Source organism: Myotis nattereri (genome assembly GCF_964212035.1).
Source record: "Myotis nattereri genome assembly, chromosome: 3".
NCBI classification, from domain to species: domain Eukaryota; kingdom Metazoa; phylum Chordata; class Mammalia; order Chiroptera; family Vespertilionidae; genus Myotis; species Myotis nattereri.
The window spans coordinates 216380699-216403515 of NC_138077.1; the positions used below are offsets into that span (position 1 = coordinate 216380699).

General features: G+C 66.4%; 3 protein-coding genes across 4 annotated transcripts; 1 reads left to right on the forward strand and 2 right to left on the reverse strand.

Moving 5' to 3' along the window:
* Positions 1-3238: 3238 nt before the first annotated feature.
* On the forward strand, positions 3239-8138 carry PERM1 (PPARGC1 and ESRR induced regulator, muscle 1; the record flags this gene model as incomplete). The annotated part of the gene is made up of 3 exons (XM_081088067.1): positions 3239-5741; positions 6818-6943; positions 7172-8138. 3 exons carry the CDS (start codon positions 3239-3241, stop codon positions 7255-7257), a joined length of 2715 nt encoding a protein of 904 aa, XP_080944193.1. The 3' UTR covers positions 7258-8138.
* PLEKHN1 (pleckstrin homology domain containing N1) lies at positions 8126-15400 on the reverse strand (the record flags this gene model as incomplete). Its single annotated transcript, XM_081088066.1, is given in 17 exon segments — positions 8126-8724; positions 8807-8855; positions 9008-9217; positions 9555-9695; positions 9869-10009; positions 10177-10326; positions 10434-10582; positions 10671-10746; positions 11310-11390; positions 11493-11624; positions 11694-11821; positions 12152-12224; positions 12330-12410; positions 12487-12633; positions 15136-15251; positions 15254-15314; positions 15317-15400. Coding segments are annotated over 17 exon segments (1935 nt in total). The 3' UTR covers positions 8126-8608.
* Positions 15401-16195: 795 nt separating this feature from the next.
* KLHL17 (kelch like family member 17) lies at positions 16196-21631 on the reverse strand. Of its 2 annotated transcripts, none has more exons than XM_081088287.1 (12): positions 21409-21631; positions 20469-20728; positions 20269-20390; positions 19942-20163; positions 19433-19549; positions 19002-19215; positions 18567-18711; positions 18317-18484; positions 17854-17942; positions 17678-17751; positions 17320-17501; positions 16196-17061 (listed from the first exon to the last, which is right to left on the reverse strand). In XM_081088287.1, exons 1-12 carry the CDS (start codon positions 21519-21521, stop codon positions 16833-16835), a joined length of 1935 nt encoding a protein of 644 aa, XP_080944413.1. In that variant the 5' UTR covers positions 21522-21631; the 3' UTR covers positions 16196-16832. The 2 variants fall into 2 exon arrangements, with proteins under 2 accessions (XP_080944413.1, XP_080944412.1); XM_081088286.1 differs by having other exon boundaries at positions 17854-17960.
* Between the last annotated feature and the right edge of the window lie 1186 nt (positions 21632-22817).

Here is a 22817-nt window from a genome sequence, read left to right on the forward strand (position 1 = left end):
CCTGGTGAGCGCAGGACCTCCCGGGAGGACCGCTGGGCAGGCCCACCTCGCCCTCCGACCCACACACTTTACAAAACCACGGACACACGTTTGCCAACAGGATGTTCCTGACTGGTCGCCACATGCTGTTGATTATTAGCTACAAATGGGAAACAGCCGAGGCCCAGCCCAGGAAACGCTGCGGGGTGAGCGCCTGGCGGGCGCTGACAGCACAGCCCCCAGCTCCCGGCTCCAGCGTGACAGTGACCGTGGGAGAGGGAAGGAAGTGACCGTGAAACAACAGAATTTGTACAGATTGGTCTCTGCCCCGGTTCCTGGCACCGAGCTCCCGAAACCCTTGATGTCCTGGATGGCAGGAGCACCGGCAGTGTCTTGTTCCGTGAGCAGCTCTGCTGGGCTCCTGGTGAGGCCTGGTCCCCAGAGAAACCAAGCCCTGCATTCCCGTGAGAGGGGACAGGGCTGACCCCACCGTGAATGACCGTCTGCGCAGAACCCTGCCGGGTGGGCTCAGGGTGAGTGGGAAGGGCAGCCGCCGGTTGGTGGTGCCCAGGATGCAGAAGCCCCGCCCCTTCCACGTGCCACGCCCAGTGCCTCGCTTCCGTCCTGTGGTCACCTGCGTCCTGTGGTCACCTGCGTCCGTTGTCACCTCTTTATAATCAGCTGGCAAATGCGGTGTTTTCCTGAGTTCTGTGAGCCACTCCCGCTAATCCAGGGGCAGCAGCCATGGGACCTCCAGTTTGTGCCAAGTCAGACAGATGTCCGGGGGCCTGGCGTCCACGGGGGCAGCCTTGTGGGACGGAGCCCTTAACCTGGGATCTGAGGCTCCACGCAGGCTGACAGCGTCAGGATGGACTGGAGTCGGTGCGCGGCATCGTGGGGTGTGAAGTCCCCACACCTGGACCCGGCACAGAGCTTTGCATGACTAGGAAGGAGCCCCAAGGAGACAGGGGTGCCGGTGTGGAGAGGCGCGGAGGGCGACCTTCCCCGGCCAGGCTGCCCGCCCAGGAGCACCGGCCTTCCCGCGGGGCGTCTGGCGGTGGCCACGCCATGCGCGCACTCCCCGTCTGTTCCCTTGAGCGCTGCCTGAACACCTGTCACGCGCGGAATCGTTTGCCGACTCAATGCCCGTCCTGGCGCATCCGTGCGATGCCTCCGCTGTCACCCTCGCAGCTCGCCCCGGGTCCTGGCCCCCGCCTCTCACAGGATTTTGGTCCCAGGCGCCGCGGGGCTGCCGGGAATGGCCTTACTTCCCTGTGTGCCGCTGTGCTGTCCACCCCACTGCTCCCTCCTGTGTTCCCAGGGGGGCCGATGCACCACAGGGACCTGGCCAGGGAAAGGCAGCACAGCCCCGAGCCCAGGATGGCCGGGAGCCAGCCGCAGCAGGGGCTTCAGGACCCAGCTCTGCCGCTTGCTGGCTGTGTGGCTCACCCTCTCTGTGCCGCACCCAACTCCGCTGTGAAAGAGGGTCCTCCTGGCACCCCCGACCCGACCAGGAAGGTGTCCCTCAGGGTGGACAGTGTTTGGCAAAGTGCTCAGGGGGGTCCTGGCAGGGGCTGCTGCTCGCCACCCGTCTCAGAGGCATGTCACCCCGCCCCCCTCCTGAGGACGGGGTCACCTGGGGTGGTGGCATCTGACCCTCTTTCCTGGAACCCGTCTGGGGTCCCATCCCCAGGAGCCTACGTGGGGAGATGCTGGCGGGAGTGACCCCCTTTTCCTTCCTGACCTCTCCCAACGCTCTCCAGGGGCCCAGGGGTCATGCCCATTTGGGGTGCCCTCCACTGGAAGCCTTCAAGAACTCCACGCGTCCCCCACACTCCCAACAGGATGGCAGTGCTGCCTGGAAGGGGTCTGCGTGGATCACCTCCAAATGACCTGGAGGAACATTCGAGGATCCGTCATTTCCCACCGTGTCACTCTAATCCCTCCGTTCCCCACAGGCATCAGGACAAAGCCCTAAGACCCAGAGATCCCGGGCTGGCCTTGGGGGGCGGGGGCAGAGGGCGGTGGGATGGGGGCGGAGCAAGGTCTCCCAGTAGCGGGGTCCCTTTAAGAGGAAGGAGCAGCCCTCAGCCAGGCAAAGGGGAGCCACGTGCTGGTTGCTGGTCAGCATTCTCTGGCCAGCGTCCGACCCAACTAGGAAGGTGTCCCTCACGTAGCTGGAGGCCCCGCAAATGCCATCTATTTGTGGCCTGGACCCTGCTGGCTGGCAGGAGACATGTGACCCGGGATGGTATTTTTGGCCGTGGGGGTGGGGCTGCATGGCGAGCCAGCACTGGGCCATGGACAGGCAGCTTGGACGCCCAGTGCTGCTGCTTGGCTGCTGCAGGGTTCCAGGTACGACACCAGCAGCTCCTCATTCCCGCCCGGAGGGGTCCCCGAGGTAGACAGCCCCCAGGGACCTTCCCCAGAGCTAGAGAGGAGGACGAAGTTCAGGGTCAGGAAGCCGTTCGGTGCCTGGGGTCCAGGCATCTCCATCTCAGAGACAGAAGGGCAGCCCCACAGGGGTTGAGGGATTGGAGACTGTCCAGCCAGGGTCACCTTGGGTCACTGAGACGGGGCAGGGGAAGGGGCACGTCTGGGTCGGGGACACAGACCCTGAGGATGACCGAGGGAGGCAGGAGGCTCCTTTCTGTCCTGGGGCCTCCTCCCGAGGCTCTTCCTGGGGACCCACGTATACTCTGGCCGGCACCAGCGTGACCAGCGGGCGCTCAGAGGAAGCCCAGCGGCCTGTCCCAGCAAGGCTAGTGGAAGGTCATCACCCAAGGCTGGTCACCTGCTGGATACTGTGGCTCCGCCCCCATGGCCAAATGCCCCCTGGGGCATGCTGGGACAGGCCAGGGCTCCCCACAGCCAGGTCGGCCTGTCCGGAGGAAAGTTGGAGGGTAAGGCCGACCCAGCTGAGCAGGAGATGCTTGGAGACGTGAAGGAAAGCCACTTCTGGGGTTGAAAATCCACGCACGAGGATCCTGCTTCCTCGTGCCCTCGCCGATCCAGAGCGCGTTTGGGGAAGGAATGTGACCCCATGTCGTAGAGTTGCCACGGGCGTCAATTTAAAAGCGGGGACGGTGGGGCTGCGGCGATTCGGCCCTGGAGGAAGCGGCCAGCTGCCGTCTGCATCTGCTTAGTGGCCTTCAGGACGAAGATGCCGGCCCAGTGCTGAGCCAGGTTGGAGGGGTGCTGGCGGGCGGGCAGGGGGTGAAGACCCCGGCCCTGCTGCTCACGCACCCTGCTGACCGAAATGGAGAACTTCCAGTACAGTGTCCAGCTGAGTGACCAGGACTGGGCTGAGTTCTCAGCCACGACCGAGGAGTGTGGTCTCCTGCAGGCCAGCCTGGCCTCTGGGGACGAGCTGCTGTCCAGTGACATTGACCAAGGGGACAGCAGCGGCAGCAGTCCCCCCGGGCCCCGGCCCCTGCTTGGGGGGAGTGGCTGGCCTGGCTTTGAGGAGGAGGACCAGGCGGCCACAAAGCAGCTGGTCAGCAGGTCTTGGCAGGAGCCCTCCCTGGCCCTGGGGGCTGGTCAGCAGACGCCCAGCACGTCAGCGCAGTCAGAAGCCCGGCCATCCCTCAGCTCCGGCGCCGCCTCTCCCGGCCAGAGCGCCCCCCGCCAAGCGCCTTCCGAGGACGAGATGCAGAGGCTTCTGCAGGGGCCAGCCCCCCGGGACCCTGCCCCCCGGCCCCCCGGTGAGCCTCCTCCCAGCCCCGAGTCCCCAGGCCGCAGCCCTCTGCCCCAGAGGCCCCCGGGCAGCCCTGGAGCCCCGCCCCGAAGCCCCAGCCGAAAGAAGAGGCGCGCTGCTGGTGCCAAGGGGGGTGGGCGCTCGAGTGCCGCGGGCTCTGCTCCCACCTCCCCACTGGGCTCCCCGCTGCTCTCTGCGGCCAGGCCCGATGAGGTCCGAGGCCCCGCTGGGTCCAGGGGGAAGGGCCCCTCAGCTGGGTCAGCCGAGCGGACATCAGGAGCTGGGCAGGATGAGCGGGGCCTGGAGTCTGCAGGGGCCCCTGAGCAGGTGGCCCGGCCGGGACTGGCTCTGTCTACACCTGTCCTCACTACTGAGCAAGGGTCGGAGCCACTCAGCATGACCCCCAGAGCTGGGCCACACGCTGTGGCCACACCTGCCCCAGAGCCTAGTCCAGATTTCTCAATGGCTAAGTCAGACCCGGCTCTGTCTACACCTGCCTCCAAGCCTCATCCTGACACGGCTCTGTCTACACCCGCCTCCAAGCCTCATCCTGACACGGCTCCGTCTACACCCGCCTCCAAGCCTCATCCTGACACGGCTCCGTCTACACCCGCCTCCAAGCCTCATCCTGACACGGCTCCGTCTACACCCGCCTCCAAGCCTCATCCTGACACGGCTCCGTCTACACCCGCCTCCAAGCCTCATCCTGACACGGCTCCGTCTACACCCGCCTCCAAGCCTCATCCTGACACGGCTCCGTCTACACCCGCCTCCAAGCCTCATCCTGACACGGCTCCGTCTACACCTGCCTCCAAGCTTCATCCTGACACGGCTCTGTCTACACCTGCCTGCGAGCCTCATCCTGACACGGCTCCGTCTACACCCGCCTCCAAGCCTCATCCTGACACGGCTCCGTCTACACCCGCCTCCAAGCCTCATCCTGACACGGCTCCGTCTACACCTGCCTCCAAGCTTCATCCTGACACGGCTCTGTCTACACCTGCCTGCGAGCCTCATCCTGACACGGCTCTGTCTACACCCGCCTCCAAGCCTCATCCTGACACGGCTCCCTGTACACCCACCTGCCAGCCTAGACTGGATGTGGCCCTGCCCCCGCCGGGCAGAAAGGTCGAGCCGCAGGTGGACCCATCGGCACCTGCCTTGAAGGCGGAGTGTGACGTGGGTGCACCCACCCTGGCCCCCGTTCCCCAGGCTGGGCCTGACGCGGTCGAGGCCAAGGGTGCCCCACAGGCCAAGTTGGATTTGGGCTCTGTGGTGTCTTCAGGGGGACACCAAGAGAAGCCCAGAGGGGAGCCCTCTGCAGGTGCCCCTGGACACCCCTTGGGGGAGCCCCCGCCAGGGCCTGTCCCAGCCAAGAAGAAGAAAGTGCGGTTCTCTGTGTCTGAGCCCAGCCCCAAGGAGCCAGGGTCAGAAGAGGCCACGCGCCCCCTCTCACCAGCCACAGGCTGGCCCTCGGCTCCCAGGACAGCCACAGGGGGCCGCGGGGGGCCTGGAGCTTGGGACGCAGTGGCGGTTGGGCCCAGGCTCCCCCAGCCTCGGATCCTGAAGCACCTGCCCCCCCCTGCCGCCTCTGCCGCGGGGGGGCCTGGGTATAAGAGCTGTTTTGCCGTGACCGTCCCCGAGGCCTACGAGTTCTTTTTTTGTGACACCATCGAGGAGGAGGATGAAGAGGCTGAGGAGGCAGAGGCTGGCGAGGCCCAAGTGCAGTGGCCAGAAGTGTGTGAGTTCTTCTTCCGGGACAGCCGGGCCAAGAGGTCTGGGCCCCAGGGGGGCCACTCCCCGGCCCCAGCCCCAGAGGACAAGCCTGTGCCAGCCGCTCTGCCCGGAGACCCCATGCCCATCTCCTTCCCCGAAGCCTATGAACACTTCCTCGGGGCGGACAGGCTGGAGGGCAGGCTGGAGGGCGTGCTGGGGCCGGCTGCCCCCCTCCCGCTGCAGGCCCGGGCGGCCCCCACGCCGGGGCCCCAGGGGGTGCAGCCTGGCCCTGCGCCGGAGCCCAGCCCAGTGGCCACAGAGCAGCTCGACCTGGTGCTCCGGCAAGCAGGTGCGTGTCTCGTGGGCCCCATGGCCTGTCCAGGTCCTGGGAACACACTGTCCAGAGATGTCAGCCAGAGGGCCATGGCGGGGGGAGGGGGGAGGCCAGGAGGCTGGTCTGAGCCAGGGGGAGGCCTCAAGGAGGATCTTGGAAGGAAGGAGCAGTTCCTGGCCATCCCAGGACACAGGCCAGGTGGGGCAGCCCAGGTCATTCAAGGGTTTGGCTGTGCACCGACTGTCACCCTGAATTCAGGCCCAGATGACAGCCTTGCCCCTGGCCTCCAGCAGGGCAGGTACTGGGCCGTGGGCACTCAGCGGACTGGGTCTCACATTCCTTCGGGAAGGTAGTTTAGGAACCAGGAAGTGGTGCCCAGAGGCAACTGGCCCAAGTCGACCTGACTCAACTGTGCCACCCACTGCCTGTGTCTTGGGACAGAGGCATCACGGGGAAGATGTGATTCAGACAGACATGTCCAGGACAGACGTGTCTCCAGACAGACATGTCCAGGACAGACGTGTCTCCAGACAGACATGTCCCAGGACAGACGTGTCTCCAGACAGACATGACCCAGGACAGACGTGTCTCCAGACAGACATGACCCAGGACAGATGTGTCTCCGGACAGACATGTCCAGGACAGACGTGTCCCCGGACAGACGTGTCTCCAGGCAGACGTGTCCCAGGACAGACGTGTCTCCAGACAGACGTGTCCCAGGACAGACGTGTCTCCAGACAGACGTGTCCCAGGACAGACGTGTCTCCAGACAGACATGTCCCAGGAAAGACGTGTCTCCAGACAGACATGTCCAGGACAGACGTGTCTCCAGACAGACATGTCCAGGACAGACGTGTCTCCAGACAGACATGTCCCAGGACAGACGTGTCTCCAGACAGACATGTCCCGGGACAGACGTGTCTCCAGACAGACATGTCCAGGACAGACGTGTCTCCAGACAGACATGTCCAGGACAGACGTGTCTCCAGACAGACATGACCCAGGACAGACGTGTCTCCAGACAGACATGTCCCAGGACAGACGTATCTAAGGGGAGCAGCTGGAGCTCAGAATGTGCTTTCCTTTCCTAGGGGAGCCCTGGGGTCCCCTCACCTCGTTTACCTTCAGCCAGAAGGACATGTGCCTGGTGTTTGTAGCCTTTGCCACCTGGGCTGTGAGAACCTCAGATCTGCACACCCCAGACGCCTGGAAAACAGGTTTGGGGGCCCTGGGGGGAGTGGGGATGGTGCCCAGAAGTCAAGTGGAGGGGCCAGCAGGGGTCAGGGTGCTTGGGGGACACGCGTTTCTTCCCTGACCTTGCTCCTCTCGTTGCTGACCCACCGCTCACCCCGCGGGCTTCCTCTCGCCCTTCGAGGCTGGCCGTGCAGGTCAAGTGGTGACCAGGCCGGGAGCCGGCACCCAAGCAGCTTCTGCTTCCCTTGCAGTCCTGCTGGCCAACATCGGCACCATCTCGGCCATCCGCTACTTCCGCCGGCAGGTGAGGCTGGGACGCCGCAGCCCCAGCCCCTAGGAGCCAGGCTCAGCCCAGGAAGACGCAGGACCAGGAAACGGCCACAGGTGCTCAGGCCGAGGTGCTGCCCTCTGGCCTCGCCCTTTGACCTTTGTGCTCCACGGCAGCATCTAGGAGCCAGTGTCCTAGGTCCTGGCTTTGTTGGACTCCGCCCGAGGCTCAGGCCAGTGGCCGAAGCCCAGGCTGTACCCACACCTGGGAGGGGAGACGGGAGGTGGGGTGGCTGGGGTCCAGCAGGGAACTGGTTAGGAAGGTGGCCAGGTTAGCAAATGCAGCAGGGTGTCCAGTAAGGCTGGACGTTCAGACAGGCAGTATGTGAGAGTGCTTATACTGAGAAAGTACTTGTGGTTTCTCCAAAAGCAAATGTAACGGGGCGTTGGCATTCTGTCAGGTAATTGGGTTGGAGGGTGAGTGGTGGGACGGAGCAGGAGATCAGCGGGTGTCCGAGCACCTGGAGAGTGGGCAGGGGCGGGCTGGCTGGCAGGGCCTCCTTGGCCTGTTGGAGCCCTGAACCCCTGTGGCCAAGGTCTCCTGGCTGCTGCCCGAGACCAGAGCAGGTACCTGGAGGGGCTGCAGGAAGGCGACCCCAGTGGCCCCTGCGGGGTTGGGGTCTGCAGGGCAGAGCCTGGGGCTTCTCCTTGGGGAGCCCTGGATGAGGTTCCAAGCAGAGTTTCATGGTGTCAGGCGGGGGGATGGGACACTGGGCTTGTCCCAGGGCTGAGAGGAGCCAAAGAGAGGGCAGGAGGGTGGGCAGGGGGCCAGCCGGGTGCTGGAAGGGCGTCCAGCCAGGCAGCGAGCACAGGTCCCGGGGCCACAGGGCCTCCTGGCTGTGGGTGAAGAACGTGTGGACACAGACAAATAAAATCTTCTCTTCCTTCTTTAGTCTTTTGTCCATTTCTCCCGAGCAATGCCACCCACCCACATGGGCCACCCTCCTAGCTCTGACCTTGCTGACCTCGGGTCCTCATGACCTCTGGCCTCACATACTCGGACTCTCTGTAACTTCCTCAGCCCTCTGACCTTCACCTTCAACCCTGCTCCGCTCCCCCCCTCCCAGGTGAAGCCCCCTCAAGCTCCTCCCTCACACGTTCCCTGGGCTCAGCCCCTCTGGGCATCGCGCCCTCATCTGTGGTCCAGGGCGCTGGTCAGGGCATCCTGGGGGGGAGCTGTCCTCCTGGTCCCTCCAGATCCTAGAAAACTCAGGGTTCTGGAGACCCCCTCCACCCCCCGGGGTCAGACCCTGACCGGGTATTGGATGGGGGTGGTTGGCCGGTGGCCCCACAAAGAAAGACCCAGGCCTTGCTGGAGACCCCCCCAGAGTCGACACTGGCAGGTGGGACTGAGAAGCCGCTCAGATCCACTGGGTGAGCCCCGCCTCAGCCTCAGGCGCTTCTCGGGGCCACCGTCGGCGGGAGGGAGACGGAGCCTGGTCCCAGATGTTGTCATAGCTCCTGGGGGGTCCGCCGTCTGGTGGGAGGGCAGAGGAGCGTGTGTCTTCAGGAAGCACCACCCGAGCTCCCCCCAGAAGGAGGCAGGGCCTCTCACTCACCTGGGGGAGGCAGCGGGGGGTCGCGCGAAACTTCCCTGGGAGGGGAGACCTGGGGACCCCAAACACAAGTGTGAGAGCCACGCCCTGGGGAAGGGGCTTGGAGACCAGCCCACTGCCCCAGCATCCGCCTCTGTCTCTCCTGCTCCCAGAGGGTCCCCCAGGGCCCACAGAACCCCTGTCCCGGTGCAGGAGGCTACTCACGAGCCGAGGAGAGTCGGGGGGCTGGGGCCCACGGCCCTTGACGGAGCCCCGGTGCCGCTGAGAGGCTCGGGGGTGCAGGGCTCCCTTCTTGGAGAGCAAGTGGGGGCTGGAGACTCCGGAGCTGGGGTCGGAGCGAGGCACGGACACAGGCACGGAGGGGAACGGGCTCGAGGGCTCGGGTCCAAGCGAGCTCTTCATCGCAGCAAGGAACTGCCAGGGAAGTGTCGGTGGGTGACTGAGGCCCTGGGCGGGGCCTGGTGGAGCTGGGGGACCCCTGCCCGCAACCCCCTTTCGCCTCTCGTGGCCTGAGCAGACCTCAGGCTTCCTCTAAACCTCAGGGGGTGGGGCATGGTCTAGAGTAGACCAGCTGTCGCCACGGCTGCCTGTAGTGCCCACTGCCCCAGCATCCGCCTCTGTCTCTCCTGCTCCCAGGGGGTCCCCCAGGTGGTCCGTGGGGTCCGAAAGGTTGGCGACCGACCGCTGGTCTAGACTCCAAGCAGCAGGCTGTGGGCACATCTGGCCCTTCTGTCCCCAGCAGGGCACTGACCTCACCCAGGTCCCGGACGTCTCTGACTTTGTGATGGGAGGTGGCAGGCGGTGTGTAGGGGTCAGCGTACAGGGGGGAGTGAGGTGTCTCTAGGGAGTGGTCTTCGACCTCCGGGCCACCCTCCAGGCTCGGCCTGGTCAGCTGCAGGCAAGAGGCAGAAGAGACAGGTTTCCAGGAGCAGGACACCCCGCATCCTCCCTCCTCGAGGAGGCTCCCAGGTGGTTCCAGGACCTTCCGGACCCGGGAGACAGAGGCCCGGGAGGTGCAGGGCAGAGGAGGGCCAGGCTCAGGGCTGGGTCAGTGTCTGGGCCCACCTTGGTCAGATCCAGGTGCAGCGGGGTAGCCGGGCCAGGCCCCTCGCCCCGGGCCTTGCTCCTGGGTGACCGACTGCTGCCGCCCCGTCTTAGCTCTGCCTTCTGCCCACTGACGCTGGTCCAGCCAGGGTTGGCCTTGTCCTGTGGGGAACAGGACTTTCCAGAAGGTTCCCGGAGCCCTATCCCACAATCCTCTGAGTCCCCTCCCCCAGGAGCTGGCATCCCGGGAGGGATGGAGTGCCATGGGGACCCAGGCTCCTCATCACAAGCTCACCTCATGGCCCCTGCCCCTACCCCCAGACACTCACAGATGCAGGCTGGGCAGGGCAGCCAGCTGCGGACGGAACTGAGCACTCGGGGAGGGAACGGCTGGTGCGGTTAGAGTGGGGTGCTGGGTACCCCGAGTCCCAGCTGGTCTGTCCATCTGAGGAGAGCGAGCCTCGGCCACTGCCCAGGACCTGGCAGTGGGTGGGGGGTAGTGAGCCATGTGGCAGGACCCTTCTCACCACCGACCCACGGTCTGCCCTTCTGTCCATCACCGCCCACAGGGCCTGCTGACCCTCACCTGGAGGGGCCCCCGCAGCCCCGGGAAGCCCTCGGGGCCGGGGAGCAGGGGCGCTCCCTCCCGGCGGGAGACGGTCTGCAGGCAGAGCAGCCAGTGGCTGTAGTCCTCGTAGCTGGCGCACAGCACCCGGATGGTATTGATGAGGGGGCCTGGCACACAGACACCGTGAGCGTCCCCAGGCCCAGGGCAGAGCCGGTCACCGCGGGCACCTCCCTCCCAGGCCCGGGCACAGCCCACCTTCGATCAGGAAGGAGCGGATCTGCTTCTCCTTCTCCTCCAGGTTGATGTGGATGGCGCTGAGTGGAAGCTCCCCCTGTGGGGCAGCCACGGAAGTGGGGCCTTTGCCTGGGGGTAACCCTGGGGCTCTGCCTGGGCCCATCACTCCCCTCGCCCTCCAGACATGGGGATACCAGGCTGGGCAAGGCAGGGCCAAAGCCGACAGCCCTGAGTGAGCCAGGGCTCCCCATCTGCCCCAGGGGCATCTCCACGCCTCCCGCTGGCCTCTGGGTGGGGACCTCATCAACCAATGGCAGGCAAAGACGCATGCTCATGGGGACGGGTCCCCTCCATCACCGCTGGCTGGGAGGGATATTGGGGGGACTGAAGCCCCCATGTGTGCTTCTCGGCAACGGAAGACCATGGTCACCCCCAGGTGATATGGCCAAAGACCCTCCACGGTGACACAGGTGCCCAGACAGGGTCCCTCTTGCTCACAACAGAGCTGAGACCAGACTGACCAGGGCAGCAGGCTGGTAGGTGGGGCCAGGATGCTCTGTCCCAACTGGCCCCGAAATACAGGTTCCTCCTGAGCTGCCGCCCCCTCCCACCCCTACACACAGGTGCCTCCCTGGGGCGGGTCACGGCGGGAGGACCTACCTTAAAGCAAAGCCCGTCCGCTTCCTCCGAGAAAATGGCCAGGGAAGTCGGGTACAGGACCAGGATCCGGTCCCATCGCTCCTGCCAGGGTCGAGGGCAGAGTGGAGGGGAGCGAGGGCCTGGCCCCACCTGCTGCCTCCACCCTCCCTCACCCCTCGCCCCTCAGCCCGTGTCCCCACCCACCTGTGATGGCAGATGCTGCAGCTTGACCCTGGAGGCGCAGATGGCGCTGCCCACCACTTGGCGCCCCCATGTGGTCCGCAGCTGGGCCAGCCTGTGCTGCAGACTCCAGGGGAGCTCGTCCTCAGGGGGGCCCTGGGAAACGGGGGTCAGGGCAGGCAGGCAGGGGGGCTGGGAAAGGGGCTCGGGGTGCATGGTACTGACCTGTGGGGGTGCTGAGTGGCAGCGTTGCAACCCTCTCAGGAGGGCCATCTGCTTTTCCAGGTGGTAGAGCCAGTGTCCCAGCTCTGCCTGGCTGGGGCAGACCACCAGAAGGGGGGCAGGCAGTGGGCCTGTGGGCGGAGAGCAGGGGGCGCTGGGCCGGCACCCCCAGGAGAGGCCCCTCCCCAGCCCCCCCCTCGCCCCGCAGACCCCAGGGCTGCAGTTGGGGGAGAATACGGCACTAACCAGGACCTGCTGCACTCCTCCCAGCCAGGCACACGGCCATGTGCCCATTGGAAGAAAAGCCAGGATCTCTCAACACTCAGGGTCCTGCCAGTGTCCTTGGGCCTGGCCAGAGGGAGCTCTGAGGGAACCAGGTGCTCCCCATCTGCACTGGGGGCACCCTTACCACACGCCCTGGCCCTCTCACCCTCCTGGGCGGGACTGCTCATGCCACACACCTGTGATCTGGAAGGCAGGCTCCCTGGAGCCCTCCATCGGGCAGATGCTCAGCTCCACCAGCGGTAACAGCCCCTGCCAGAGCCCAGTGGGAGGCTGAGCACCCCCAGGCGCCGTGGCCGCCGCCTCGGGGGCTCCTCCCTGCCCCCCCAGCCTCCTCCCTCTGCCCGCTTCCCTCACCTGGAAAGTGAGTCCCTCAGAACCGTGGGCCTGGAAGTAGAGGTGGGAAGGAAACAGCTCCAGGTAGCAGTCGCTGACATCCTGGGGGGGCAGGGCTGCTGTGTGAGCACGGGGGGCAGGCCCAGGCTGGCCCAGACCCCCACCGGCCGGCCCCCACCTGGCTATGCTGGAACCTCAGCTGGACCTTGGCATAGTGCACAACCTTGCCCAGGTTCCTCACAGGCACCCTGCGCCGCCCCTTCTTGAAGACGCTCAGGAACGGCTGGTCCAGGGGTTCTCGCTGGCTCTCCAGGCCCGGGAGGTCCTGCGGGGAGCACGGCTCAGGGGGGCGGCCTGAGCTCCAGTCCGCACACACACGGCCCCACTGCCATGGCGGGGACAGTGATGTTTGGACTCAAAGGAGATTCCCAAGCCGTGCACCCTTATTCTGGTTATTCAGCCCCTAAGTCTGCTGGTCACAGCATTCTGGGTGTCTGACCGAGACAAGACTCAAAACCCGCCTGGCCCAGCTGGTGTGGCCCAGTGGGTTGAGCATCGACCTATGAACCAGGAAGTCACAGTTTGATTCCCAGCCTGGGAACGTGCTTGGATTCTGGGCTCCATCCCCAGGGTGGGGCGTGCAGGAGGCAGCTGATCCATGATTCTCTCTCGTTGATGTTTCTATCTCTCTCTCCCTTTCCTGTCTTCTCTGAAATCAATAAAAACATGTATTTTAAAAAACCCTCCCAAATCTTCTATTGGCTGGTAAATGTTTAACCTGGTACTAAGAAAGGGGGCGGGGGGGCGTGTCTGATGTATTTGCCAGTCCCTCCACAGGCCATTCTGAGCCACTGTGATGTCTGTGAACGTGGAGCTTGGAAGAGGGCCCGTGACCCTGATCTCCTGACGTCACTCAGTGGAGGCCTACATGTGCCTGGACACGCTGCCCAGCCCTGGGCCGGGCGGGCGGACACCGGCTTCCTGCCTGGCAATGGCTGAGGGGTCCTGAGGACCTGCCCCCACCCTGACTCCTCCCTCCCATCAGGCACATGCCCAGCCCAGGGCCTTCGAGTTTGCTGTCCCGCTGCCTGGGACAGTCTCCGCACCTCCTTCAGGGAGTGGCTCACGTTGCCTCCTCGCCACGCCCTGTCTGCCCCTCCAACCTCCCAACCTCCCCGACCCCTCTGCACGCCTCAGTGCTAACTGCATCTTCATGATACCTGTGCGCGTTTGTCTGGCCATCTGGCTGTGTCACAGGGATGGGAACGCCCTGAGCCCAGGGGTTTTGTCTGTTTTGGCCACTGCTGCATCGTCAGGGCCAGGACAGGTCTGAGATGTGCTGGGGATTCAGTGCCTGCCTGCCGGCGCCCACACACAGCCAATGCTGGGGCACAGAGAGTCCTCCACAAATGGGAGTCAGACTGGGAGTCAGATGGGGCTGCGGCTGGAGGGGGCGCTGTGGAGGGCCATGCTCCCTCCGGGAGCCGGCAGGGGCTGCCTCCCAGGCTGCCGTGCCCTGGCTGAGCTGAGCCGCCCCTTAGACAAGCCCAGGAATGTGCACAGACAGACGCGAAGCTTCCCGGCCTCCCTGCCTCTGGGTGGGGCCTCCTGCACCCACACCCAGTTCGGGGAATGATGCCGGGATGGGATGGTGAGAAATAGGCCACAGAGCAGGAAGGGCTGTGAAGCTGGCCCTGTGGCCCAGGCTCAGCCGTAGGGTCCAGGGAAGAGTCAGCTCAGAGCCACCACGGGCAGGACCCAAGGAGAGACGGCTTCTCCGGGGCCCCCTCTCCCGACATAACATGCCGGTGCCCTGTCCAGCCACCCCCAGTCCTGGCAAGAGGACCGCCACACCCAGAGGGACTCCATCAGGCCCTACAATGTGTGGGCCTGGACCTCAGGAGCTGAGGTCCGAGACAGGGCCACACGGGACCCCATCCCTCTGAGGGAGCACGTTGCTGAAGCCAGTCCTTGCCCCAGGGAGCCCTGGACCTCAGGGGGCAGGGAGGGGCCAGCCTGCTGGGCACACATTGGTGGGAGCCCACACCAGCAGGGGACCAACCGAGGCCTACTGGGCGGAGCCCTGGCCCAAGCCCCTGGCACAGTTACACCTGTTCCTCCTGCACCCTCTCCTGGAATGACAACTTGGGGGTCACATCCCTCACAAGCTGGGACCCATGCCAGTCACCTGGAACGCTGGGTGTCTCCCCCACAGGGGCTGGGCAGGGGGCAGGGTGACGCTCAGATGGCTGTGCCAATCCTCGCAGTATGGCCCTGGGGGTGGGGGTGGGGGCGCAGGGCGTTGCTATGGGAGGAGGCAGTGGTGAGTGCTGGATGCTGGGGGACACCTGGGAAGGAACTGAGCCCTGGAATAGTGCGAGGGGCTCACTGCTCACCAAGCCCCTGACGCGGAGTAAAGAGCGGAGGGGGTGGGATGCACATCGCACCAGGAACACAACATCCAAGCCCACACAGGACAACGCAGACACGTGTGCTGGGTCCAACCCAAAGGTGCCTGGACACGCTGGCCAGTCCCCACCCGGCTGCAGACCCAGGGCGCCCGCCCGCCCGGCCACAGCGCCCCCCAGCAGCCGCGGAGGCCCCGCCCCGCCCCCCCCAGCTGGGGCCGGCGCTGCTCACCCACTGACTCAGAGTCGGTCCCAGTTTCGTTCTCAGCTCAGACTTTCGGCCAGACCAGCTTCTAGGGCGGGGCTGCTCCTACTTCCTCACCTGGTTCTGGGACTGACGCCCCCCGCCCCCCTCGGGGCTACGCCGTCCCGCGCCCCCCACCCCGCCCGCCCGGTGGCAGGACACGCCCACCGCTCACCGTCCCCGGGATGTAGCAGAAGATCTTGTCTGTGGTGTCCCCGTCGTCGGGACCAGCCTCGGAGCCGAACAGGCCGGCCAGCTTCCTGGTGCCATCCTCTCTGCGGACAAAGGGAGCGGCTCACGGCCTGGCCCCCCGGCGGGCGGGGGCGACCCCGAGACCCAGCCTGAGCCGCCCCTCACCTGCTGCCCTTCAGTGAGGACTTCCTGGAGAAGGAGGCCCGCAGCCTCCTGGAAGCCTGGGGCACGCAGTGGCTGTTCCCCATGGGCGCGGGCGGCGGCGGCGGCAGGCCGAGAGCGGGGCGACAGGTCTGGGTCCCTGGGTCCTGAGCCTCCTGCCCCCACCTCCCGGGGCGGGGCTGGCGGTGTCTGCCTGGTGCCCAAACCCCGGGCGAGGGTGGAGCCTCTCTGGGCGGACCGGCTCCTACCTGGGCCCAGCCTTTCAGTCCTCAGCCCTGGGTCCTCTGGTAAGAAGGCCGTCCTGGGAGGTGTGGGGGAGGCTCCCCCAACCCAGCCTCCCACCTGTGAAGGATGGGCCTCCCAGGCCTGTCCCCGGAGAGCATGCCCCGCCCGAACCTGGGCTGGGATGTCTGGGGCTGGAGCTCGGGAGACAGGGACCCCTTCGAGGCATCCCACGTGAGCACACATCCTGTTTCCACCTCAGTGCCCATCTGAGTCACCAGTGACTGTAGGGGGGGGGTGCTCGCTGGGGAAGCCAGTCCAACGTGAGGGAAGGGAAAGCCAGGCCCCCTCCCCAGCCTCAGCTCAGTCCTCACTCTGCGCCAAGGTCAGGGTCCCACAGGCCTAACCAGAAGCCAGGAAGGAGGCGTGGGCTTCCCAGGGGGTGGGGCAGTCATGGTGGCCTTGGGCCACGGGGCCTGGCAGGACCAGGCTGAGGGGCCAGGGTCCACCTCTTGTCCAGGACATCTCAGTGCTGCCCCAGCTGGACACGATGGCGCCCCCTCCAAGGCCCCAGATGCCAACGCTGTACCTCTGCCCAACTGTATACCCACCCCCAGACCTTCCTGGTCAACCCAGACAGAACCCCAAAAGGCAGAGATCACGCTGGACACAGGCCCAGAGCCTGAGGAACACGTTTATTGTCCAAGGCGACTCATATTGCTGAGGGGTCTGGGGCACACGCGGTGCCAGCTCAGTGCAGGATCCAGGAGACGCCACGCCCACAGGCAGGAAGGCCCACCCCGCGGGCCTCCCGAAGCACGCCTTGCCCTTGAGACCAGGGCCTGTGCCAAGTGGAGGCTGGGGGTCTGCACCTGCTCAGAAGGCCCCCTCCCCCCACCCACGGCTCTGCATCTACCCCTTGGTCCCCCCAGATCTGCAGAGTCCGAGTTGGCCCTGACCCACATCCCTTCAGTGTCTACCCCCAGCGAGAGGGCAGGACACCCGGATGGCAGCTTGGTCCCAGAGACAAAGAAACTTCCAGAGCAATCGTATGAACTGGTAGCCGCGGCACTACTCATCGTCAATAAATACTGAATAAATAAACACACGCATAAATAAACGGCACACACAGAAGTGAACACTGCGGAATGGACACGGACAGGTGGACAGATGGTCCAGGGCGTCCCTGGTGGGGAACCCAACCCCGATGCGCGGTTGAGGGCAGGGAGGCGCTGGCCCTCCGTGGGGCTTAAGGCATGTGGGAGGCTGTGGGCGAGCCTGTCGGTCCGCCGTGGGTCAGAGGCTGGTGGACGACACGGACAGCGTGGGCGAGGACGGGGGCGGGAAGTTGAGCAGCTCCAGCACCGCCACGCCCACGCTGCTGCGCCGGGTGAACATGCAGGACGCCGACACCCACTTGTTGGTCCTCGGGTTGTACTTCTCGATGGAGTTGAGGCTGGAGCTGCCATCGTTGCCCCCCACGGCATACAGCCACCCGTCCATGGCCACCAGGTCGTGGGTGCTCCTGGGGGGGGGGGGGCAGGCGGGTGTGAGGTCGCCGATGGGCCACAGGCCCAGGCAGAGCCTCTGGGGATGGGGCCACAGACCATGGGAGGAGCCTCCTGGAGCTGGGAGGTGCGGGTGGGGGGTGGTACTGGAGCTGAGCCCAGACAGGGAGGGGGGGAGGGGCATACCCCGCAGGGGTGAGACACCCGGCAGTTGTCTCTGAGGGGCAAACAGGCTGTGGGGGGACAGGGCCCTCCCGGGCGGTGGCACAGCACACCTTCGGATGTTCATGGGCGCCACACTCTCCCAGGCACCGGCCTTGGGGCTGTATCTCTCCACAGAGTTGAGACAGCTGGTGCCATCGTTGCCGCCAGCCACGTAGAGCGCCCCCTCCAGCACCGCCACGCCAGCCGAGCTGCGCCGGCTCAGCATGGAGGCCACCGGCGTCCACGTGTTCGCCTGCGGTGAGGGAACCCGCTGGGCACATCCACTACCAGCCTCCCTCCCCCTCCACAGCACACAGCCCCCTCCAGGCCTGCTGGAGGGGCAGGGGCAGAGGGATCTAAAGGTCTGAGGCTCTGGGGGGTGTGGGTGGCCTAGGGGAGGGGAACACCTGTGATTGGGGTGTTTCGCACCTGGGGCTCATACTTCTCCACAGTGGCCAGGTGTGAGGAGCTGTCGTAACCGCCCACCGCGTACAGGTTGCCATCTGCAGGGAATCAACATGCCCGTGGCCTGCCTGCTGTGTGTGGGGTCTCCAGGGTGGGGCAGGCAGGGGTGGGCGCCACAGCAAGCAAGCCCTGTCACCCACCAAGCATAGCAACACGGACATATCGCCTGCGGGTGCTCATGGCGGCGATGGACGTCCACGTTCCCGTCAGGGGGTCATAGCGCTCGGCACTGCGGACGACAGGACCACTGCTGGCCTTGAGCGGTAGCAGACCAGGGCTGCCCTCCCGCAGAGGATGGGAAGTCACAGAGACTGGCCCCAGAGTCTCACTGGAGCAGGAAGCGGGCCTGCTGGGTGTGCACGGGCCCCTGCTGCCGGGGTGATCCTGTGCCAGTGTCCACCTGGGCCCAGTCCTGGACCCATGGGAAGGACCCCAGAGAGGAGCAGAAGGGACAGGTGGCTGGCACAGAAAACAGGCCTCGGGGACTTGGGACAGACGGGATCCGCTTTGCTCCCCTCGAGGTCTGACCTCTGCGGCCCTGATGCAGCACACCGTGGCCGAGCCCAACCCTAAAGGCCACCCTGCCCGGGCCCCCGCCACTACCTGTTGAGGCAGGATGCCCCATCGTAGCCACCGGCTGCGTACAGGAGCCCGTGCAGGGCAGCCACACCCAGGCAGCTGCGCCTCGTGCCCATGGACACCTCGGGCTGCCAGGTGTTGGTCACGGGGTCGTACGACTCTACGGTGGCCAGATCCGAAGTCCCGTCGTAACTAGGAGAGGGGTCCGCTTCCGGTCAGGGCTGGCCCGGTGGGCACACACAGGCCCCTCACCGAGAGCAGCCTCCACACCTACCCGCCCACTGCGTACAGCCGGTTCCCGACGGCCGCCACGCCCACCCGGGCTCGGCGAGTGGACATGGAGGCCACCACGTGCCAACGGTCCGTCCGTGTGTCGTAAGCTTCACAGTCCCCGTGGATGGCGAACAGGCTCCCGCCACCTAGAGAGGGGGAGGGGACGGGACAAGATGAGGGGCTCAGGGAGGTAATGGGCTGGGCAGCTCTGGCACAGCTCAAGGTGGAGGGCGTAGGGGCTCCAAGGGTGCGGACAGGGATTTGAGTGGGACACACCACATGGGTCCCCCAGAGGTGGATAGAGGAGCAGCATGGGTGGGCGCAGGATGTGACCAGCACAGGGGGGACGGGCTGGTGTCGGGCTCGTGGACAGAAGAGGCCTGACAGAGGTGAAGGGAGAGGGAAGGGATGTGGGGGACCAAGCAGGTGGGCGTACCCACAGCGAAGAGCACAGGGCCGGCACCCTCACAGCGTCGGGGCCGAGTGCGGCTCGTGCCCAGGACGCCTCTCTGCTCCGGCAGCAGGTGGAACTTGAGGGCCTCGATGAGCAGGTCCTTGCAGTCAGGGTGGTGCCTCACCAGGCTCTCGGCGTCCACGTGGCCCAGTAGGAAATCCCGGCTCAGCAGGGGCAGACGCACACACTTCATCAGCTGGGGTGCAAGAGTGCCATGGTCAGGCAGCAGGTAGGACCCGTGGGCACACTTCCTCCTGGCAGTGAGACCCCCACAGACACCTGTCTACCTGTCCCCTGGACACTTCTCGAGACACGTGCCTGCAATACCCTGGACACGGAGGAGCCCAGGGGCACCCAGGTCCTCAGACACGGCACCCCCTCCTAGACACAGCGGCCCCCGGGGCTGGCCTCACCCGTGGGACGTGCTGCCTCCGAGCATCCACGTCGTGCTTGACCCAGCTCAGGACGGCCCGATAGACGTCCTCCTCTGAAGGCACGTTCAGGCTGTCACTAGAGACCAGTTCCAGCACCTGGGGGTAGGGACCCTCAGACCTGAAATCTGGGGAGGGTCTCGGGGGCCCACGGAGCCCTGATGATCCTGGGAAGGAGAGTCCAATGGAGGGGCCCAGTGTTCCTATGAGGAGGGGCCAAGTGGGGTCAGGAGCCACAGACCCAGTTCCTGGGTACCCAGGCCCAGAGCAAAGAAGAAGGCTTGGGTGGGGTCAGAAGATGGGGGCAGGGGATGTGTCAGAGGCAGGGGGTGGGGCTGGAACATGGGTCAGAGGCTGGGAATAAAGGCCAGGGGGAGAGGCCCGGGCCTTAAGGGCCCAAATGATGGGGGTCAAAGAGTGCAAGGGCTGGGTGCTGTCTGGGGTCCAGGGACTGGGTCACGGTCCAAGCTGCACCCCAGCTGGCACATTACCTGCTTTAGCGGTAACAGCATGAACTCCTCCGTCTTGGCCACGTCCACGAAGTGCTGCAGCACGTACCTGTGTGCTGCCTTGAGCAGGTCGCTGCACGAGTGTGTGTCGGCAAAGCCCCGGATGCCCAGGCAGTTGGAGGGGTCAAGCTGACTCAGCAGGAACTTGCAGCAGGCGTCACGGACGCCGTTCAGCTGCAGAAGGCTGGCAGCGGGGAGCAGAGTCTGTGGGTGAGGAGGGAGAGAGGGCAGGGGAGCAGCGACAAACAGGTGAAGAGAGCTGAGGCAGGAGGCCAGGCGGGACACAGGTCGGGAGGGGGAGCACCTCACCTGCACGTTGCCTTCGCCCACCACAATCTCAGCCGTGTACGCAAACTGCACCAGCTGGTCCAAGGCCTGAGGGTCGATGTCATGCAGCGTCACGTGGGTCTGGCGGCTCTCGCTCATCTCATCTGTGGGGAGGGTGGGTCAGGCCGGTCGCCTGGGGAGCCCGGAAGAGCCCCCTAGTGCCCACTGGGGGTGGTACTTGCTTGTGAACATGGCGTGGAAGTAAGGGCTGCAAGAGGCCAGCACCACCTTGTGAGCTCGGATCTCCTTGGCGGCCACATGCAAAACGATGTCACACAGGAGGCCGCGCTGCCGCATGCGGCTCATGGCCACGAAGGCATCGTGGTAGTGCCGCTTGGAGTTGTGGGACACGGTGTGGCCCTCCCGGCTCAGCAGCTGCATGGCACCCTCCATGGGGGCGGTGGGCCGGGTCTGCCGGGTCCGCGCACGCTCCGCCTCGGTGCTGCAGGCGGGCAGTGCCAGGTCAGGGCCGGGGCACCAGGAGGCCACCCCTCCCCCAGGGCCATACCTGGCACCTGCAGGGACTGCCCTGCGGCCGAGGCTCACCCATCTGCTCCCGCAGAGCCTCCACGTCCCGCATGAGGTCGGGGTGTCGGGCCTGTACAGCCTCTGCCCACCCCTCCGTGGGCACAGGACCCCATGTGCCCAGGCCTCGCCAGAACCAGGCTTTCCTCTGTCCATGGCCAGCCTTCCCGGCCCCATCGGAGTCGGTGTCCACAGCCGCGCCGGCACCGAAGTGCCCGGAGTGAGACTGGTCAGCGGCTCAGGCGGCTGTGAAGCGGGCCCGGCGCCCACCGGCCAGGCGTGACCTCACTGACCCCTCCGAGCGGCCTCGCCCGTCCCGCCTACGCCCGCCCCCTCCTGCAGCCCGGCCCGCGACTCTAGCAGCGGCGCGGCCGGGACCAAGGGCAGCGGGCGGGGGGCTGAGCTTCCGGGAGCAGCCACCTCGGGGCGCCCGGCCCCGCGCCCGGGGTGCGCGCCGATACACGGAGGGCAGCTGGGCCCACCGCCCGCGGCCCGAGCCTGCGGGCGCCGAGGCCGCCCCTCCCGGTAGCCCGCCAGGTCGGCGCGCCCCTCTCCTCCTCCCGGACCTGCTCGGCGCCGGCCGGGCCCGCAACTCACGCGGGCGGCTGCGGCGGCGGCGGCGGCGGCGGGGGCGCCTCGGGCGCGGGCCCCGGGCTGCCGTGCTCCGGGCTTTGCGTCCTGCCGGCCGGGCGCTCGCTGCGCGGCTGCATGGGCTCGGCCACCGGACCCGCGACCCGCGGAGGAGCCCAGACGAACGGCCGGGACCGCTGGAGGGCTGCGCGGCGGTGGCGGCCGCTCGGCGTCCCTGGCTCCCGCCGCTGCCCGCAGCCGTCGTTTCTCGGCGCCGCCCGCCCCGCCTCCCGCGCTCCCGCAGCGGCGGGCGCGCAACGTGGGACGCGAATCCTCTCCACGTCCCGGCGCCACGCCCGCCCGCTCCTCCAGGACGCCCCCCGCCCCGGCCCCGCCTGCCGCTTCATCCCAGAAGCTTCCCGGCCTGCAGCCCCCGCTAGCCCCCCAAGAAGCCCCCCCCCTACAAGCCCCAGACCTCCAGCTGGGCGCGGGCTGCGGGGGTCCGGGTGGGGGGAGCGGGGCGCGAGGTCGAGGGGTCTGACCAGAGCCTCCCCGCGCCCCGGGGGCTGTGGGATCTACTGTGGGGTCTGGCGGGAAGGAGGGCACAGGCCTTAAGGCAACCTTCCGGCCTCGGCCTTTGCACCTGCTGTTCGCACATCAGGGAACAGCCCCTGCCGACCCGGGCTGCGGCCTCGGGCAGAGGTGCTCACGGGTGAATTCCCAGCAGAGGGCCAGTCGCTCACGGAAGGACCAGGCACAGGCCTTTCGGGTAGATCTGGGCAACTCCCTCGAATAAGAGCGCCTCCCACCCGCCCCCTTCCCCACCACGGGGACTCGGGACCGTCCCGTGAGGCGGACACTGCTCTCCGGGCTCCGACCCTCCTTGGTCGGGCGAGGCCAGTCTGGCCACCAGGGTGTCCTGCATCTTTTGGCGAACTGCCATCTGAGCATCACCGTTTCTGTTTTGCTCTGTTTTTCCTACCAGAGCGTGGGTTTTTATTGCTGATGTGTAAGAGCGCTCTCTACGGGGGTCCTCGGTGGTGCATTCTGCCCGTGGCCAGAGGCATGGACATCCCCACAGGCACGTGCTTACAGGGCCCTGGGGGCTGTGACCCGGCTGGGCGAGGGCGCCCGGGGTCCCGCCAGGTCGGTAGGTTATCACGGCCTCTCAGGAGACAGACACAGCGCATGAGCGGCACGTCCCACCCCGTGCCCGAGCGGAGGCGCGCGGGAGCCGTGCCCGAACCGGGCCTGCGCCGTGCCCGAACCGGGCCTGCGCTGGAGCCGCCTCCCTCGCGCCTCCCTGGAGCTCGGCGCCCGCCCTCCCGCTCGCAGGCCGCCGGAACCGCGGCTGGAGAACCACAGAGCCAGCGTGCGGGGCGGGGCCAGGGGTGGGGCCTGCGGAGGAAGTGAAGCTCGCGCGGCATTCTGGGGCC